The sequence below is a fragment of the Oncorhynchus masou genome, chromosome 24, assembly GCF_036934945.1.
Source record: "Oncorhynchus masou masou isolate Uvic2021 chromosome 24, UVic_Omas_1.1, whole genome shotgun sequence".
Lineage (NCBI taxonomy): Eukaryota > Metazoa > Chordata > Actinopteri > Salmoniformes > Salmonidae > Oncorhynchus > Oncorhynchus masou.
In genome coordinates this window covers 106,179,054-106,200,778 of record NC_088235.1, presented here as the reverse complement: position 1 = coordinate 106,200,778, position 21,725 = coordinate 106,179,054, and the positions used below count along the sequence as shown (strand labels likewise).

Below are 21,725 nucleotides of genomic sequence, written 5' to 3'. Positions count from 1 at the left end.
GTGTCATTTCAAAGGGTTTTTACAGTGCCAAATTCAAGGAGGGTTTTTACAGTGCCAAATTCAAGGAGGGTTTTTACAGTGCCAAATTCAAGGAGGAGCATTTTACCACCACAATTCAAGAATGGCCCAGAAGCATTGTTGAATGAATATCGGTCAGGATAATAAAAGTGAATCGGGATTACCATTACATGCCTCTAGTCTACGCTTCACTGATTATGGTAAAACCGCCCACCAAAAAGGAATATTCTTTTAAACAGTTTGGAGCTTCTAAATTGGATATTATGGTGCTGGTTATTGCATGCCTCTTTATTCCAAAAATGTACTTTCTCACAAAAATTGGAGCAGACACATTGCCATAACCTAACAAAATACTTAATTGTCCTAGGAACCCAGACCTCTACTTCTCGAAGTAGCCAAAGATGCTGAAGTTCCGAAGTAGCCAAAGATGCTGAAGTTCCGAAGTAGCCAAGATGCTGAAGTAGCCAAGATGCTGAAGTTCTGAAGTAGCCAAGATGCTGAAGTAGCCAAGATGCTGAAGTTCTGAAGTAGCCAAGATGCTGAAGTTCCGAAGTAGCCAAAGATGCTGAAGTTCCGAAGTAGCCAAAGATGCTGAAGTTCCGAAGTAGCCAAAGATGCTGAAGTTCCGAAGTAGCCAAAGATGCTGAAGTTCCGAAGTAGCCAAGATGCTGAAGTAGCCAAGATGCTGAAGTTCTGAAGTAGCCAAGATGCTGAAGTAGCCAAGATGCTGAAGTTCTTTGACAAGAGCCTATTTCTTTATTATGCTCATGGCCATGAAGTCAACTAGCTCCACAGTAGAAAAGTATAGATCTACTGTGATTGAAAGAGTAAACATTGATCCCTGACGTAGCCCTCTGATCCCTTTTCTTACAATCCAGCCTATTTAAGCTTCATGCTGTTGTCATGACGTTGGCCTGGGGGTAGGTTTATGACAGTCATAAATACCTCTTTTCCCCTTTTTCCTCTCTCTACCCTACTGATGTTACGTTTGCAAAACCCTTGGATAACATAGAGATTCTGGGAACATCAGAAGATGAGGGTAAATTAACTATATTCTGGTAATCCAACCAATTGAACATATGCGGTGGTACTTATTGAATATGATGTCAGTTCGGTTGTCATCTGAGACATTCACATCAATGATAAGATGACATTATTCATGATGGGACGAAATGTGATTTTAGCTTCTAAAATGTAAGATTTGGGTTTTCATAAGATAGGGCTCTGCTCAATCAGTGGCCCGCCACTGTGAAGGGACATGGGCTATAAAACCTTTCAAACACGCCCTCCTCTCCCTTCCTATATAAGCCCTTGATGACAATAGAACCTCCTGTTCCGAGGACGACGGTCCGATGTCAGAATGGTTCAGATAATAACTACAGAACGAAGCCAACATCAGCGTGAGCTTTGGTTGCGAAAGGTATGAACTTTGAACTCTTATTCACTCCAGAAGTGATACCTCCTAGCCGTTGAGTTAGCAACAGCCGCTGCAAACGGGGGTTAGGGAGGAACAGACAGCGTATCCCGTCTACCACACAATGACGTTACTACAATGTATTCAATTTACCAGCAGAGACATTATTCAAAGGACAAAGGACTCGGTTGTGCAACACGGCCTCCCATCTACCACCAACCTACTGAAGCAGAGCTCAGAGTAAATATTTATTTCATTTTCCTTTTCCAAATGGGCGGTAATTTAGAATGCATAAGATATTGTATTTACGATAGCACAGCTTCGCCCTTTGTTCCTCAGTCTTCCCGGTCTTTCACTCAAACTCAGACCCTTTTCTTTTGTGTAACCAGCTGTCATATCTGTGCCGCCCGCTAGACCTTTTCCTTTATGACGTAATTTGTAATCAAGTTATGATTTAAATATGTGTATGTGTAATTCTGTGTGATTAGTTAGGTATTTAGTAAATAAATAAATAAATAATGATTAAACTTGTTAGCCAGGGTTCGTGCAGATAACCAAGAATTTACAACTTTCAGATGAGACTGAATTAAGATGACGATTAATATTGACTGCTATTGATGTAAAATATTACTAGGTCTTTAAGAGTTTATTCGGAAGATAACAGCTCTATAAATATTATTTTGTGGTGCCCGACTCTCTAGTTAATTACATTTACATGATTAGCTCAATCTGGTAATATTAATTACAGAGAAATGATTTTATAGAATAGCATGTCATACCACTTAATCTGGCATAGCCAAAGACACGACACTGTTGAACACTACACAAGGTATTTTATACAAATTTAACTCCTCTGACCCTCAATGGACAATTGAATGAGATTGAAAGGATAAAGTTTGATTGGGAAAAGAGGAAGAGGGAATAATATTCAGTGGTGTAAAGTACTTAATTGAAAATACTTTAAAGTACTACTTAAGAATTTTTGGGGGGTATACGCACTTTACTATATTATTTATATTTTTGACAACTTTTACTTGTAAATTCACTACATTCCTAAAGAAAATGATGAACTTTTTACTCCATACAATTTCCCTGAAACCCAGAAGTACTTGTTACATTTTGAATGCTTAGCAACACAAGAAAATTGTCAAATTCACACACTTATCAAGAGAACATCCTTGGTTATCCCTACTGCTACTGATCTGGCGGACTCACTAAACACAAATGCTTCATTTGTAAATTATGTCTGAGTTTTGGAGTGTGCCCCAGGCTATCCGTAAATAAAATAAACAAGAAAATGGTGCATCTGATTGGTTAATGATTTATACTTTAACTTTTGATACTTAAGTATATTTTAGCAATTACATTTACTTTTGATAGTTAGGTACAGTATATTTAAAACCAAATACTTTCAGACAGTTGCTCAAGTAGTGTTTTACTTGGTGACTTTCACTTTTACTTGAGTCATTTTCTATTAAGGTATCTTGTCACGCCCTGGCCTTAGTATTTTGTGTTTTCTTTATTATTTTTGGTCAGGCCAGGGTGTGACATGGGTGATTTATGTGTCTTGTCTAGGGGTTTATTAGATTTATGGTGTTGTGTTTATTAGAGTTGTCTAGGAAAGTCTATGGTTACCTGGAGTGGTTCTCAATCAGAGGCAGGTGTTTATCGTTGTCTCTGATTGGGAACCATATTTAGGCAGCCATATTCTTTGGGTATTTTGTGGTTGATTGTCTCCTGTCTTTGTGTTTGTTGCACCAGATAGGGCTGTTTTGGTTTTTCACGTTTTTGTATATTGTTCATTTTTCATCTTTAAAGATGTATAAAGACCACGCTGCATTTTGGTCCTCCTCTCTTTCACCAGAAGAAAACCGTAACAATTTGACTATTGTATTGTGATCACTGCATCCTATGGATTAGGATACTGCTTTAAAGTATATATTTACAGCGTTAGTAAAGATGTGATCAATACATGTTGATGATTTAAATCCTGTACCGTTTGTAACTACCCTGGCAGGTAAAGATAACCACACTGCATTTTGATCCTCCTGTCTTTCACCAGAAGAAAACCGTAACATATCTTTACTTTCACTCAAGTATGAAAATTGGGTACTTTTACCATCACTGAAAATATTTAAGAATAATATTTCCTGTGAAATTATTTAAATCTCCATCTTTACTTTAATTTACTTTACTGACTTTGTCCTCGTTTAAAGTGGCATTTAAATACAGTAGACAACCAATGACAATAGAAAATGAATAACAGTTACATATAGTATATACAGATGATAGAAGACCAGCCTGCTGGCCTTACTGGGTGAATAGGAACATTAACCCCAGCTGTTTAGGAGGGTTATCCCACCAAATGATTGTCCAGTTCAGCTTTTTTTTCTGCGTGTGGGCTGCCCTATACCTGCACCCAAGGGGAGTATTTCAAAGTCCAAGTACATGGGGTGGCTTGGGTTGAAAAAGATTTTGAGCATTGCTGAAGGCCTTGACCTTAAAGATCTCATCCAAGCCTGTCTGTTTGACTCCAAGTACCTTGCTTGCTGTGGTGATAATCCTTCTCAGCATATTGTTCTGACTGACCGTGGCCTTGCCAAACCAACAAACAATACAACAAGATAAAACACTCAATGGAAGCTTTGTTAAAGAGACCCAGTATAGTCCATTCAACATTAAAAGATCCCAGCTTTAAAAAATAAAAAAAATGAAACACCTATATTCATTGGCAAATATACATTTCTGTTTTCAATGGTGTCAGGGAAATGTGACTTTAGGCCAGTGCTTATAGGGTCAGTGCTATCCGAAATCCTTGGTACATCCATACCATTCTTCTTCTTCTGTGAGATTTAGCGGAGGTTGGCATTCAAATTATGTTGCCAATTAGACTGGGGTATAAATCCATTATACTTCAATCCACAAAATGAACACCTACTACTTCTTTCTCCAATACTACACATTCCTTTGTCTCATGCCCTTCTGCACACTTCTCACACCTAGGAACCTCCCTCCTACACACTGCTGTTACATGCCCATACGCTTGACACCTTTAACAATGTACTGATTTTGGCACAAAAGCTTGTACAGATTAATTAAAATATCCTAACATCACCTTGTCGGGCAAAGACTCAACATCAAAACTCAAAAGAACAGACAATGACTCTTGTTTCACCACTCACGCCACCCTGCCTACGTCGCACCAAACGATGAGCATCACAAACACCAGGAATTTGCCCCTTCTGCTGGTCCACCTTCACATTTACTGCTACCTCAGTAATCATTCCTTTCAATGGCTCCCTGTTCCTAAGAGCAAATCAAGAAACTGATCTTGCCCCGAGTTGCGTAATATGTTGCGCCCGGCTCCCTTTGGGCAGAAGAAACACACAAATATCACAAGTCCGCTACGGGTTACAACTGCCCCCAACTCCTTTACACCCACCCTGAAACCACTAATGGATCCACCAAAAGGCAAGGATCCACTTTCTCCAAAAATGTCACTCCTGCTGGACCAGATTCTTCTATATCATGTCCATTGATGCCAGTCTCGGACTCCAAGCTCTTCACCACACCTTCCACTTCACCTAACTCGCCCTCACTCACTTCCATTTCACCTCCAGCACTCGACCTGGCGTACTGCTCACTCTGTTTGTACTTGCCACCAGTCTTCTTCACCCCCCCCCCCCCCATCTCCCTTTCTAACACCATTTTCATCAAATTCAGCCTCTGCTTTCCTCATTCTCTTCGACACCTTCATCCCCTTTTTCCTCTTCCCTTCCTCAGAAGAAAAACAGAAGACTGTCTCCTACAGTTTAGGAAGAGGCATTAAGTCCCCAGACTCATAACAGAAGTTCCTGTGGTTCGCGCTTCTCTGTAGCCTTTTTTCCACTCAACCATCCCCACAAAATTCCTCTGTCCACTTTTCCCTCTCCACATCCCTATCCTAAAACCTAACCCATACATTAACCCCTACCCTTAACCATAACCCTTACCTAACCCATACATTAACCCCTACCGTTACCATTTAAAATGACAACTTCCATGGGATAGGGACGTCCCAAGGATCCCTGATAGTAAGGACCTTGCTTATAGAGTAAAGGCTGGTTTACAGTTTGTCTATTGACATGTCTGTAGACAATTGTCAAAGTGACATCATGAACATTCTATTGTCAGCAGACATTAGTGCTGAGCGATTACTGCTTTTTGATATTGGTTCGGTTTCGGTTCATCTTTTTTGACATTAAATGCAGTATGCATTATGCTGGTTGAATGCTGTAACACAGAATAAAACAATGAATAAAAGTCCCATGACGGTAGTGACTGCATATTACTGCTTATCATTTAACAATAGTTTATTCAAATTACTTCACTTTAAAATATTTTAGTTGTTGTGTACATTCCATTTGTTTTATTTTATGAATATTATTTAATTCCAAGTCATCTCATCTCTATAGAGCTGCTGTCTCTGCTGTTTGACAAAATCAAAAAATGTTAGTTCTTCAAGGTAAATAAGGCATACTTTTATGACTGCTGAATACCAACTATCAATCACTTAGATCAAGTATTTTCAGGTAGATATACCTTGCAAAGCAGCAGCTACTCTACATCACCTCACAATCGGGCCATCTACTCTCTTCCATAGCAGGCATAAAGGAAACAGACTGGACAAGTAGATGAGCAATGGACTATGGTCATTGTAGTTAATTACCACGTTTTATGCTCTAAATTATACTGAACAAAAAAAATATAAATATATAATGTAGTGTTGGTCACCTGTTTCATGAGCTGAAATAAAAGATCCCAGAAATTTTCCATGTGCACAAAAAGCTTATTTCTCTCAAATTCTGTGCAGAAATGTCTTAACATCTCTGTTAGTGAGCATTTCTCATTTGACAAGATAATCCATCCACCTGACAGTTATGGCATATCAAGAAGCTGATTAAACAGCATGATCATTACACAGGTCCACCTTGTGCTGGGGACAATAAAAGGCCAATTTAAAATGTGCAGTTTTGTCACACAATACAATGCCACAGATTTGTTTTTATTTATTTCACCTTTATTTAACCAGGTAGGCTAGTTGAGAACAAGTTCTCATTTGCAACTGCGACCTGGCCAAGATAAAGCTTAGCAGTGTGAACAGACAACACAGTTACACATGGAGTAAACAATTAACAAGTCAATAACACAGTACAAAAAGGGGAGTCTATATACATTGTGTGCAAAAGGCATGAGGAGGTAGGCGAATAATTACAATTTTGCAGATTAGCACTGGAGTGATAAATGATCAGATGGTCATGTACAGGTAGTGATATTGGTGTGCAAAAGAGCAGAAAAGTAAATAAATAAAAACAGTATGGGGATGAGGTAGGTGAAAATGGGTGGGCTATTTACCAATAGACTATGTACAGCTGCAGCGATCGGTTAGCTGCTCAGATAGCACATGTTTGAAGTTGGTGAGGGAGATAAAAGTCTCCAACTTCAGAGATTTTTGCAATTCGTTCCAGTCACAGGCAGCAGAGTACTGGAACGAAAGGCGGCCAAATGAGGTGTTGGCTTTAGGGATGATCAGTGAGATACACCTGCTGGAGTGCGTGCTACGGATGGGTGTTGCCATCGTGACCAGTGAACTGAGATAAGGCGGAGCTTTACCTAGCATGGACTTGTAGATGACCTGGAGCCAGTGGGTCTGGCGACGAATATGTAGCGAGGGCCAGCCGACTAGAGCATACAAGTCGCAGTGGTGGGTGGTATAAGGTGCTTTAGTGACAAAACGGATGGCACTGTGATAAACTGCATCCAGTTTGCTGGGTAGAGTGTTGGAGGCAATTTTGTAGATGACATCGCCGAAGTCGAGGATCGGTAGGATAGTCAGTTTTACTAGGGTAAGTTTGGCGGCGTGAGTGAAGGAGGCTTTGTTGCGGAATAGAAAGCCGACTCTTGATTTGATTTTCGATTGGAGATGTTTGATATGAGTCTGGAAGGAGAGTTTACAGTCTAGCCAGACACCTAGGTACTTATAGGTGTCCACATATTCAAGGTCGGAACCATCCAGGGTGGTGATGCTCGTCGGGCATGCGGGTGCAGGCAGCGATCGGTTGAAAAGCATGCATTTGGTTTTACTGGCATTTAAGAGCAGTTGGGGGCCACGGAAGGAGTGTTGTATGGCATTGAAGCTCGTTTGGAGGTTAGATAGCACAGTGTCCAAGGACGGGCCGGAAGTATATAGAATGGTGTCGTCTGCGTAGAGGTGGATCAGGGAATCGCCCGCAGCAAGAGCAACATCATTGATATATACAGAGAAAAGAGTCGGCCCGAGAATTGAACCCTGTGGCACCCCCATAGAGACTGCCAGAGGACCGGACAGCATGCCCTCCGATTTGACACACTGAACTCTGTCTGCAAAGTAATTGGTGAACCAGGCAAGGCAGTCATCCGAAAAACCGAGGCTACTGAGTCTGCCGATAAGAATATGAATGTCTCAAGTTTTGAGAGGGCGTGCAAATGGCATGCTGACTGCAGGAATGTTCACCAGAGCTGTTGCAGAGATTGTTATGTTAATTTCTATACCATAAGCCGACTCCAATGTCGTTTTAGAGAATTTGGCAGTACCTTCAACAGGCCTCACAACCGCAGACCACGTGTAAACACGCCAGCCCAGAACCTCCACATCTGGCTTCTTCACCTGAGGGATCGTCTGAGACCAGCCACTGGGACAACTGACGAAACCGTGTATTTCTGTCTGTAATAAAGACCTTTTGTGGTGAAAAACATATTCTGATTGGCTGGGCCAGGCTCTTAAGTGAGTGGGCCTATGCCCTCCCAGACCCACACATGACTGCGCCCCTACCTAGACATGTGAAATCAATAGATTAGGGCCTAAAGAATTTATTAAAATTGACAGATTCTTATATGAACTGTAATTCATTAAAATCGTTGAAATTGTTGCATGTTGATTAATATTTTTGTTCAGTATATGTAGAATATCAACCTGGTCTCTCGGGGCATTTCGTAGTATTCTTTACGTAAATCTGTGACACTCCATATAAACTCAGCAAAAAAAATAAACGTCCCTTTTTCAGGACTGTCTTTCAAAGATAATTAGTAAAAATCCAAATAACTTCACAGATCTTCATTGTAAAGGGTTTAAACACTGTTTCCCATGCTTGTTCAATTAACCATAAACAATTAATGAACATGCACCTGTGGAACGTCGTTAAGACACTAACAACTTACAGACGGTAGGCAGTTAAGGTCACAGTTATGAAAACTTAGGACACTGAAGAGGCCTTTCTACTGACTCTGAAAAACCATAAAAGAAAGATGCCCAGGGTCTCTGCTCATCTGCGTGAATGTGCCTTAGGCATGCTGCAAGGAGGCATGAGTACTGCAGATGTGACCAGGGCAATAAATTGTAATGTTCGTACTGTGAGACGCCTAAGACAGAGCTACAGGGAGACAGGACGGATAGTTGATCATCCTCGCAGTGGCAGACCACGTTTAACAACACCCGCACAGGATTGGTACATCCGAACATCGCACCTTCGGGACAGGTGCAGGATGGCAACAACAACTGCCTGAGTTACACCAGGAACGCACAATCCTTCCATCAGCGCTCAGACTGTCCGCAATAGGCTGAGAGAGGCTGGACTGAGGGCTTATAGGCCTGTTGTAAGGTAGGTCCTCACCGGCAACAACATTGCCTATGGGCACAAACCCACCGTCGCTGGACCAGACAGGACTGTCAAAAAGTGCTCTTCAATGATGAATCGCGTTTTTGTCTCACAAGGGGTGATGGTCGGATTCGCGTTTATGGTTGAAGGAATGAGCGTTAAACCGAGGCCTGTACTCTGGAGTGGGATCGATATGGAGGTGGAGAGTCTGTCATGATCTGGGGCGGTGTGTCATAGCATCATCGGACTGAGCTTGATGTCATTGCAGGAAATCTCAATGCTGTGCATTACAGGGAAGACATCTGCCTCGCTCATGTGGTACCCTTCCTGCAGGCTCATCCTGGCATGACAATGCCACCAGCCATACTGCTCGTTCTGTGCCTGATTTCATGCAAGACAGGAAATCAGTGTTCTGCCATGGCCAGCGAAGAGCCCGGATCTCAATCCCATTGAGCACGTCTGGGACCTGTTGGATAGGAGGGTGAGGGCTAGGGCCATTCCCCCCAGAAATGTCTGGGAACTTGCAGGTGCCTTGGTGGAAGAGTGGGGTAACATCTCACAGCAAGAACTGACAAATCTGGTGCTGTCCATAAGGAGGAGATACACTGCAGTACTTAATGCAGCTGGTGGCCACAACAGATACTGACTGTTACTTTTGATTTTGACCCCCCCTTTGTTCAGGGACACATTATTCTATTTCTGTTAGTCACATGTCTGTGGAACTTGTTCAGTTTATGTCTCAGTTGTTGAATCTTGTTATGTTCATACAAATATTTACACATGTTAAGTTTGATGAAAATAAACTAAGTTTGACAGTGAGAGTACATTTTTGCAGAGTTTAGTATGATTGTGTATGGTATAAATGTATTTGTGGATGTCCCTCACCCATTTCGTATGATATATTACGACTTACAATTTGTATCATTAGTTAAGAATTTGCAAACTCTACAATATGTCACAAATGTGCAAAATGTACAATATTTGACCATTTTGGAAACTTACAATTTGTTACAAATTTGCAAAAGTACAATATGTTTCAAATTTGCAAAACGAATGATGTTGCGAATTCAAGCTAGGTGGCTAAAGTTAGTTAGGCTAGGGGTGAGGGTTTAAGGTTAGGGGTGAGGGTTTAAGGTTAGGGTTAAGTTTAGGAGTTAGGTTAAAGGGCTAAGGTTAGGGTTATGTGAAGGGTTAGCTAACATGCTAAGTATACTGAACAAAAATATATATACGCAACATACATCACTTTCAAAGATTTTACTGAGTTAAGGTTCATAGAAGGAAATCAGTCAATTGAAATAAATGAATTAGGCCCTAATCTATGGATTTCACGTGACTGGGCAGAGGCACAGCCATGACTGGGCCTGGGAGGGCATAGGCCCATCCACTTGGGAGCCAGGCCAACCCACTGGGGAGCCAGGCCCAGCCAATCAGAATGAGTCTTTCCACATATATTTTTGTTAAGTATAGTTGCAAAGTAACAAAAAAGTAGTACGTAGTTGAAAAGTTGCTAATTGTCTAAAATGCTAAGGTTATCTGTGATGAGATTCAAACTCACAACGTTTAGGTTACTAGATGTTTGCGTTATACACCTACCCATCAACCCCGACCAACCACCCTACTGAAATAACCATCTGTCAGATTGTCACCATAGCAAGAGTAACATGTCATACTCATTTGAGTGTCCCGGACATACATTTTCTATGTTATGTTATGTCTAGTCTATGAGACCAGGTTGAGAATATTGGCCTGTTGCAAACTACAACTCCTTAATATATCGCACAATTAAGGCTGGATTTGATTTATCTTTAGAGAAACTGTGCAATGTGAGCATTGAGGTCACAGAAAAAAACAGAACGAAATAGAATTCAAATAATTTAACCGACGTTGGTCAATTAGTGGTTTAAAAATCGAAAAATAACAGAAATGTCGGTCAATCGCTCAGCACTATCCGACATCTAACTTGTCATTATGAAAATATATAAACACAAATTGACAGACTCTGCATGACATCAGCAGACTCTGCATAACACAAATAAACCCATCCGATTAAAAATGAATTCAGTAAACGTCAATCTAACAAGCCAGGCAACTAAAAGTAACTTTCTAAACAATATTATGGTTCATTGCTAGCCAGTTCAAATAACGAGGAGACTCACCAAAGGCAGAGTATAGCTGACAGTCTTTCCTTTAGCAATTTTTGTATTCATTATTACAGGAAAATAAATCCAAGACAACATAATTATTTACAAACTAATGGCGAACTAACAGAAAATAGCTTACTGCCACAGTGTAACGAAATAAAAGTAGGTCATTCTATAGGAGACTTTTTAGAACTCTCACATCTTGTCACAGGAGAACTCGACCTACATGAACATATTACCTCAATTACCTCGACTAACCGGTGCCCCCGCACCGGTACCCCCTGTATATTTCCTCGCTATTGTTATTTTATTGCCGCTCTTTAATTATTTGTTACTTTTATTTTTGTAGGGATTTTTCTTAAAACTGCATTTTTGGTTAATAGGGTCTTGTAAGTAAGCATTTCACTGTAAGGTCTACACCTGTATTCTGCGCATGTGACAAATAACATTTGATATGGTCTGGTTGCTCTGGCAGTACGGTAACCACGACAACGGACGTTGCGACAGTCGTAGATACATTTGTTCGTGTCTGTGCGTCAAGGAAACTAACAGTCGCAGCGACGGTCTACAGACATTTCACCGGAGTATAAATTAAATGTCATTTTGACCAGCGACATTCGTCGCATTCTAATCGTCTACACACAGACATGTCGTTAGACCAAGAATAAACTGGCCTTTAGACAAACTCTGTCTCTGAAGCATACTAGTGTCCAAAGTATATGCCAGTGTTTCTCTTTTTACATTATTTTAAAAAAAAAGCTTTTTGCTTGGTAACCAATTTCAGTTGAGTATTTGTGCGTGTTTTATAAGTAGTCTAACAGCACATAAACCGGTGAATATCACATCATGTGAATTAATAAACTACAATTTGAATTTAAATAAAATCAAACAGGCGTTATTTCTTATGTCCTTCACTGGTCCCTTTCGGGGTCTTTGACGTGGCATCAATAAACAAAGATGGCGGCTAAGTAGAAAGTTTTCCTGGATTGTTACTTACTTTTGGCATTTTAAGTTGATGGTTTCGCTAAATATTTAATAGCTAACAAATATCTCGTGTCGCTAAATTCCTAGGATATCAATCTTAAAATGGCTGGGTGGTCAGGGTTTTCAGTAGAGGAGCTACGAAAGTTGCAGCAAAAAGGTAACTTAAATTTGACTTCAAGCTAGCATAACGTCAGCTCTTGACAATCACGACTTAGTTATATTACATTACACACGGTTTTGTTTGTGAATTCAATCTGGAGTACCAGAGTGCGCCCTGGGCGTTCCTAAATTCAAAGCGTTTTGCTCTCGGATCACTGGGCGCTTTGGCGGATGAGTAACGTTAGCGTTCTAACCTCACAACGAACAGCAGTCAAGCACCCTAGCTAACGTTGGCTAGCTACTTCCAGACATAACACTTCACTGACCATTTTGCTCGCTTTATCAGAGCTGGTTAGGTTATTTTCATGATATCCATAGCGTAGGTGACTAACTGCTGTTGGCAACAATATAATTACGTTTTTTTGCCGACTTTTACTGACACCGACCATATTCGACGGGTGTCGAACGTTTGTAAATTCATCAGTTATTCTGCGCTCTGGCACACTCAGACGAGAGTGCTCTGAAATTGTAGTAGATGGTGTTCGTCCGTAAATTCGTTCTGGCTAAGTCATTGGACAAAGGCATCTTCTGTAGTTTTTTTTTGGTTAAGATCCGACACTCGGTCTGAACATGAACATGCATCGCATGCGGTACAGTTTGAAGTATAAGGACCTTTGACTTTAATATCAGAGAGCAGTAATGATTTTTTTTTTAAATGTTAAATTGATGTACACCTTTATGGCAGTGTGGGAACACTAAACCTCTCTATTTTACACTGCTTGTTTACAGAAGACAGTGACCACCTGTGCTAATTAGCTATCTAGCATGCTCCAAGCACCTGTGTGTAACTGAAGAAGGCCGACATAAACGTGTTGTGACGGAAAAATACTGTTGGCTGCAACTGTGATGAAGCTGGTGAAAACAGCGTATAACGTTATTTTGATGTGGCATGGAAGTAAAGGGCTTTGTTTCTAGAACCTTGCCGCAATTGAGAATCGATTCACGTTTAGATGGAATATTTGGTTGGCTCTGGCAGCCAAAACAATCTGTCTGAAAATAACATTAGATCCTTGGACCATAAGGAGTAATGGTAGGCTGCATAAGAGTACATTTTGGGCTTACATAAGGTTAGCTCACGAAAATTCTAGGTGGCTCTGGGTCTTCTGTTCTCTGCCATTAGCTTGGCCCACAACTGCCTCGTGTGAACTACAATCCCAACGCTGTGTTTTAGAAACGTCAGTAATCATCGCTTGTGATACGGCTTTCAAAATATGACCTTTTCATCAGCGAGAAAGAATCATTCAAATAAAAAAACATACACTTAATGTAGCAGTTTAACATAGATCCTTACAGCTATGGGTTCCTCCATGCAATGAAACTACAGTTCTACTCACTTCTCAAATGATGTTTACACACAGGTGTTTGGAGCGCACACGATAGCTAATTAGCACAGGTGTTCGCCTCTTGTCATCCCTCTGTTTTCTGTAACCACGCCCTGTAACATGGAAGTATGGCCATGTGGGAACACTAACCCTATCATGGTGTGTATCAACTTAATATTTCCAGCTGATATGAAAGATAAGGTACATATGTATGTTCAGATTGACCGTCAGGGATGCTTAACAAAACTATGCATACAGAAGACACCTTCGTCCAATGACTTATGTGTAATGTAATGAAACTGAGATTCATGATCAAGGGCTAGTATAAAGTTAGCTGCTTCGCCAAGATTCGGCTGTCCACATATATCCATTCATTAGTCAATTCAGTAGCTAGTTACGTCTGTAAAGTGTCTCGATATCCAGTATCGCTGTATCTGTTGTTTTACCTCATTCATCAGACCAGGCGGTGCCTGCAGCTTTAGGTCGTGGACGGAAACCAGCTCCTACTAACCGGAGTCGGCAGCAGTTGCAGCGAGAGCGAGCCCTCCAGTTAGCCACTCAGCAGACGAGTGGACCCGGCTCGTCTGCACTACCACCCGAGCAGCAGCTAACCAAGCCTCCGCCGCAGCCCACTAAGGCCCTGCCAAAGGCTGTCATTCAGCCCGTTGTCACCCCCACAAAGCCGGTGGAGGAACCCAGCCAAAAAGAGACCCTTGCCGTAAACCATGCTCCTGCACCAGCAGAGGACACATCGCCAATTGTCAAGGAGTTGGAAAAACAAGAGGTGGAATTGTTAGTAAGTTTTTGTTATCATAAATTAGTTATAGATCAATGTCTTATGATGATCTCACAGTTGCCTGTACATTCATTTAGTTTGACATAGCAGTAATGTTGTTGACACTGACAGGGTCCAAAAAACAATAAGAGTGCAGTGATTTTATTTGAAGAATACTTATCTTAGGCTAATTAGGCCTGTCCTTTATTGTCTGTAGATCATCCTCATGTCTGTTGATTGCCTTTCTCTGTATTGGGTGTTAATGCTCCTCGTTGTTGTAGTCGGGAGAAGACTCGCATAGAGCTGCTTCAGCAAGACCAAAAGATGATGGAAGAGAGGAATAAGCGCAAGAAAGCCCTCCTGACCAAGACCATCGCTGAGAAGTAAGGACAGATGCCGTAGTTCACATTATCACTACCAGCTATTCTGATACACTTTGTTTCCTTTGGACACTTGCTGTGGTTACTCTTTCATAAATTCACCCGAATGCCTGTTTTTCTGTGTACACAGATCCAAACAGACCCAGGCAGAGTCAGTGAAGCTGAAGAGGATCCAGAAAGACTTGCAGACTCTGGACAATATGGTGTCCAACGACATTTGCATACTGAGAGGTGTGATCGAGCAGGCCAGCTGGGACTATAACACTGCAAGGTAACATTCAATTTGAAGAACATGCTGAATCCTTGCCACGGAGATGGGATTATTTTAAATCAGGGTGTTTTTCACTCAGGGGAGGTCATCCATTTATTAATACCCATTGTTGTTGTTGTATCACCAATAATCAACCACAGCAGTCTGTAGCTATACTGATATGGCAGTGAACATTTCCTTCTTTCAAACTCTGGAAACACTGCTCCCTACAGGTTATTCAGCATACTCCTTCAGTACATCCCAATACATTGATAAAACAATGTCCCCTCTCAGATATGAAAAAAGGATGGTGATAAGTACATCCTAAACCTGAGAATAATGACACTGGGCTGAAAAAAGAACTATTTAAGGAGATAAAGGAATGAGTGGCCTGCACAAGGAATGTTGCTGCTCCACAGTGACTTTTTTTCTGAACCCAAATCAACAACGTTTCGACTTCACATAAGTCTTTGTCAGGTGAGGTAGGCCATGTATTCCTTCCTTTGCTATAGACAGATTTATTAGGAATTTGTTTTGTCTCCTTTTCTGTTCAGGAAGCGCTATGAGAAGGCGGAGTCTGAGTATGTGACGGCCAAGCTGGACCTCCACAAGAAGACGGAGATAAAGGAGCAGCTGACGGAGCACCTGTGTGCCATCATCCAGCAGAACGAGCTCCGCAAGGCCCACAAGCTGGAGGAGCTGCTGCAGCAACTACACCTCCAGGCCACGGAAGAGGACCAGGAGGAGGAGAGGAAGCGGGAGGAGGAGAGGAAGCGGGAGGAGGAGGAGGAGAGGAAGCGGGAGGAGGAGAGGAAGCAGAAGAGTGTCATGGAGAACCAGGGAGAAACAAATGAACAGTCTCCCCCAGATGCAGAGTCCACACCAGGGGTAGAGACTGAGACACAGGCAGGCGGTGCCATGCTCCAGCAGGACTACCCTGCAGTGACTGGGAGCGATCAGGACTGTAAAACGGCCAACATCCCCCTAGCGGGGCAGAGCGAGGCTGCCCCGGCTTCTGCTTCCTGAGACGAGGGGTGGGGTGGTCCATGAGATGTCAGCCCTCACTGTTCATAGTAACAGACTCTTACTGACCCAGAATGTCAGTCCTGCCCGTTACTATCTAGCTTCAGTATATTCATACTGTATGTCCAATACATCCATTAGGGGATGTTTCCTCTTTGTGTAACAATCCTGTGTACTGTAAATGTATAAACATTCTACCATTTGGGGAAATTCATTTAGATTTGTACTGTCTGAGAACTGGCTCACTGAGTCTTCATTGTGGAGTGAACAACATTGGTATTTTGTTACTGTTTGTCGGGTGGTTTGACTGTATGCTCTTAATGTGGCGGTGTCAAAAATGCTTCAAGCAATAATTTTGCACAATATTTACATCCGAAGTGAATACTCTCTGTGTCATGCCAAGCCAAGAATATGTAGAACTGAAAGCATAGCTGTTTTTTTTTAAATTGGCCTGCTTTGTCTTTATGGTGAAGCTGAAAGGAGGTGGTTAACATTAAACCCCTGAATGTTCCTCTGTGCAGATCCAGGCTACAGATGAATAGAAGATACTTGTGTTCACTAAAGCAGCGCTGCCAGATCTATTCTCTCTGTATGTTGTAGATCAACATAATATCTGTCGGGGTTTTGCTATCGAAGGGCTGGTATTTCTCAAAACCAAACTCTGTCTCAGGCATATTAAAGACTTGTAGATCTCCAGCAGGCTTCCTAAGGAATGGTAAGGTGATATCTCATAATGTATGTATGCTCTGAGAGAACTGCTCCATGGCATGTTGCTGCTTTACTGTTATGGCTTTAGAACAGCTTGTTTTCAGTGGCACTCTATGGAACAAATGTGTCGACAGCAATATAACATGTATCTGATATGAGTGTGCTGCAGCTAGTTGTTTTGTGTGTAAAAACCTGCTTTATGCCCCTGTGTGTGCCAGGGAGTACCAAATGGTACCAAGTGGTTTGTTTTTCAAATATTATCCTTAGAATGAATCTTTTGTGAATTTGTTTAAATCCAACATCTGTTGTTTTGTATGGAAATGGGCTTATTAAAAGTGGGTGGATATTTAAACATGTATTATTTTTACACTGTGTGGTTAGTATTTGGGTATGTGTTCATTTTTTAATTTAAAAAATATATATTCTGAACATGAATGCAACTGCACAAAACCTGTTCAATTGCAACACTTCTATGCTGTTCATGTCATCTTTGTTGGTTAAATTAGTATGAATGAAGTATTATAATTAAATTAATACGAAACTTTATCTTATGATTTGCTTTGTTTTTGTCATTTTCATTATACGAAATTAGTATTTTGTATTATGTTTCAATCTGTCTTTCTAGGTGCTGTAAGGTAAACGGATTCCTTATTGGAGCTTGTGGTGCCGTAGTGGAGTTTAGTGAGAATAGTTTCGAACTCCCATCGCTTTTTCAAGTCATTTTAAAGTGCAGTAAGCGTTCTGTAAACCGCTCAGATTTTACAGCGCTTTGGTCACATCTGGCCGTCTGAAAGGGAGACCATAAACCCAGCTCTTTTAATTAGTTAGCGAGTAGTGAGTGACCACTGAATGTCCCCGCCACCTCACAGGTCAACGCTTTAATGTGTTTAATATCCTGCCTGAAATGATGATATTTTACTAATTTGATGTAATAACAATGTGTTATTTATTGTTGGATGTTTAAAGCCGACCGGTATTTGCGTGTATGCCATTGCTTATGGCCTAATAGTGCATCTATGCCTCAGAAAATACTATAGCGACTGTTCTTCTATGGGATAAATCATATTGAAAAAATATAGAGCTGACTTGTACTAATTTAACTATAGAGGCCGTCCTAATTCAGTAGGGTATGTGACCAACTATTATGGAATCTAAAGGCTATAAGGTAGAAGTATACAAAAACACGAATTGGAATTGACTATTAGCCATTGGGTTTGGTGAAGCGGTAAAGCCCAACAACTTCAGAAAGCAGTAGACTTCTAGAGCACTGTGTGATTTATGTGGCGCTAGCGTCCCTAGACAGGTCGAGAAGGGCCGTGTAACCTGAGAACCAACCACAGAGAAGCTGTGAGATCAACTTTTACTGAAAATCTCCGCCATCTGGCCCGTTGGCGTTATTGAATTTTGACCTTGACACTGGAGTATGGAAAATGAATTGTATTTGCATAAATCATGAATAATTAAGGCCTTGGCCCAATAGTCCAAATTATTTAATTAATGAATATGCTATATATAATTAATTACTGGTGCGCTTTTATTTTCAACATATATAGGAAAAAGTACACTTTTAATTTCAAATTAGGCCTATCAAAACGTACACTGACATTAAACAACTGATAGGCTATTTGTTAATTATTTATGGATTGAAGTTCATGGTCGAGAAAATACACAAAATATGTTTGTGTAAAGGCTCTAATAGGCCAAGGTGTAGCCTATATTTGGGCTTCTTCGATCACGTTATTTATCAAGGTATTTCTAAATGATAGGTCTATTGGTTAGCCTCAGCCATATCGAAATCGGTAATACAGCTGTAGATATATGGAACTGTGTGAAACATATGCCTACCCTGAATTAGAATTTGAGAGAGAGAGAAAATACAGTTTTTGCTATACATTTTCATGTTGATAATGTGGGCTTAATGACCCGTGGAATCAGTGTAATACGCATTTAAGCCAGGCCTGGCCTAGCCTGCTCATGTTATCAGATATGATATGGAATCAGACATATTCATTTTCTCTTTTAAGTGTATGCCATACAATTATTAATTTAGAAACCGCTAGGCCAGTATATAGCTTATTGAACGAAAGTTAATTTGATTTTATATTGTATATTGTTTAATTTAGCCTACTTTGAATTTTCGTTACTTATAAAAAAAGATGTAGGCCTGTGTTTGAATAATTATGTAAATACGCATCGAAATTGTTGAAAATTGTTCTGAGAAACACTGAAGGTTACATTGCCATTGACTTTAAGGATAATTGCAGTTTTGTCAACCAACCAGCGCTTAATCAATTCCCCCAATGAAAACACACACTTTGTATGTTTTTCTGTTGTTGCTGATTTAGTGGTGTATTAGCTGAACTATTGCCTTGCCCTTGGCTGAATAACTTGTACTCATCTTAGTCGGCAGCATGCGTCTCTGTCGGCCGGGCTGACTGGCTGGCTGCAGTGTTGTCCAGTGACCCTTAGTGCCTATTGGGTTAGCGCGTTGGCCCATGTCCACCTTTATTTCTCTAATTGGGAGTAAAATAGCCTCCTAGTTGACTCTCCATATCCTGGACGCGAAACTATGTGTTGCCCCCCCACCCCTCCGCCCCCTCTTCATCACTGATTGCTGCGACGAGGGAATTCTCATCTTGAGACCTGTTGAACTGCAAATCCGTCGCGCAGGCACCGAGTTCGGATTACAACATTCGAATCCACAATTGGCAGATGTTTTCAATAACAATATAATCAACATTGGCCATTTCTAATCGAGATCATCTAAATAATTTGAACGCACAGAAGCTGTTTAATTTTCACTGGTTCGTGGTATAACAGTAGATAATTTACTGCAAGTGTTTCCACTTGGATATAGTATTGATAACCGTATTGCCGATACGTCATTGTGTGTTAAATTTCAGTCCCTCTCTGCCATTTGGGCCATGCGACTCTGAAGGGACATGCGACACGGTCTCTCTCTTTCTCTCGTCTCTACCTCTATTGTTCCAACATTGAAAACTCTCTCACGCTAATTGCAAACTGCCTGTGTTGTGTTCCGACATAAAAACCAATCTGCTCCCGATTAAACAACACGCCGAGTTTACAAAGCCATGCGCGTGTGAAATTAATTCACCAGCGCTGATTCTGATTATAAAGCCAACCGCTGCTGTTGCCTTCTTCTGTAGGAAGAAGGTTTCATGCGTCCCAAAGCTGGAACTATATTTTAGAGCATATACTTCATGTCATTGCTCCATAAACCTAAAATCTAAAACCCAATAGGCCTTGTTAAAGTAGGCCGACATTATTGCCCATTATTTCAAACCTTTCGGTTATTATTTACACTGTATTATGTTTCTGTACTCATGTTATTGTCTGAAAAACAGGTATTCCCCCAAAAATACATTCTGTGTAGATTATTTCAACATTTTAATTGTGGTACACAATTCTTGCTGATTGAAAAACTGAAAACGTCTTTCTTTCCCAAATGTTTTTTCTGTGAAATGTCTGCTCAGCACCCACTTTGTACGATTCTCTGTAGTCTATCTTTACTGACCGTCACACAGCTTTCGCAAATGATGTATCAAAATGATGTATGTCTGGTACCTTACGTTTCTCTTATGCCTGTAGCCACTCTGAATATCCAGAGAGAAGTCCTTAACTGCACATAATATGCACGAAACAATGATTGAACTGTTATGAAGATGGCCAAATGAAGTGTCAAGTGTGTCTTAGACATCGGTTTACAGCAACGCAATAACGGTATTTCACTGTAACTGCGCGCGTCTCCCTTTCCTCCCTTTTCTCATTTCCGTTAAATCCGTTGTTTCTTCCCCATTGTTCGTAATATGTCGGTGCATTTGAGTTTATTACGTTTTACAAGGATAAAAACATCGGTGAAAAAAAATCCTAGAAGTTAAACATAATGGAGACATGGCAACTCAAACGTTGATTTATTTGTGCTTTTTTATATAACCATTAACATATTAAAGGTGAATTAGTATGGGTTTTTGTCAGACTAATCATTGCCTGAAATGACAATCAAGGGTCAATGGTCCACGTGTGTAAAGACGCAACTATAGCGCATGGTCGTAATTTGATTCCTTGGGTGGATTGGTAACGATGTTTATGCTTTTTAATTACATATTAATTACAAAAGTGCTGTTTACATTTTGACCTTTATCGAGCAAAACATGTTTGCTTGACCCTTGCAAATGTGCAGAGATTGGGGCTTTTATGGGCATTTAGGCGGCAATAGCTGATGTTAAAAAACATTTCACAAATATTCTCTCCTGAAACTTCCCTTTGCTACTTTGAATACGATATTTGTACATACATATGCCACGCTTAATACGGTATGCATATCAGTATGCAGGCTATAAGGAGTTTAAATTAGAAATAATCATATGAATATATTTATTTTTTGCCGGAATAGACCTATAGTTCCAACGGTCAGGCCAGACTTCGAATGGAACATTTCATACAGAGTAACATTGACCTTTATTTTTGGCCAGACAAACACGAAGGAATAGGTTTTGTCGTAACTTTTGTCGTATAACATTATTTAAGCGGGAGTGAAAAGAGTAGCCTAGATGGAGCTTTGAGGTTTAGGCCGAGACTGTTGGGGAGGCTTTCGACGCTGGCACTGGAATGAACGTGTAGGCAGGGAAAAAATCTGGAGGGAAAACTAATGATGAAAAACACTACTCTATCCCCGCGCCTTCATTAAATACATGGAAAGAACGAGAAAATAACATCTGGATTCAATCCGCGTCCCTTTGATGGCATCAAGGGTTCTTTTCCCAGATCAGGGGCTGGAATCTACGGGATGTCTATGGCAGTATGGAGCCTATAGTGGGTCCATACTCCTGCCATCTAAACACGTCACTCCCTCCA

General features: G+C 40.8%; 1 protein-coding gene across 2 annotated transcripts; it reads left to right on the top strand.

Annotated features, from left to right (window-relative positions):
- Nucleotides 1-12,197: 12,197 nt before the first annotated feature.
- Nucleotides 12,198-17,396, top strand: gorab (golgin, rab6-interacting). 2 transcript variants are annotated; one of them, XM_064935989.1, is made up of 5 exons: nt 12,198-12,390; nt 14,173-14,506; nt 14,771-14,872; nt 15,000-15,140; nt 15,674-17,396. In XM_064935989.1, the coding sequence occupies exons 1-5, from the start codon at nt 12,336-12,338 to the stop codon at nt 16,143-16,145; spliced, it is 1,104 nt and encodes a 367-aa protein (XP_064792061.1). In that variant the 5' UTR covers nt 12,198-12,335; the 3' UTR covers nt 16,146-17,396. The 2 variants fall into 2 exon arrangements, with proteins under 2 accessions (XP_064792061.1, XP_064792062.1); XM_064935990.1 differs by lacking the exon at nt 12,198-12,390 and having other exon boundaries at nt 14,341-14,510.
- The last annotated feature ends 4,329 nt before the right edge of the window (nt 17,397-21,725 follow it).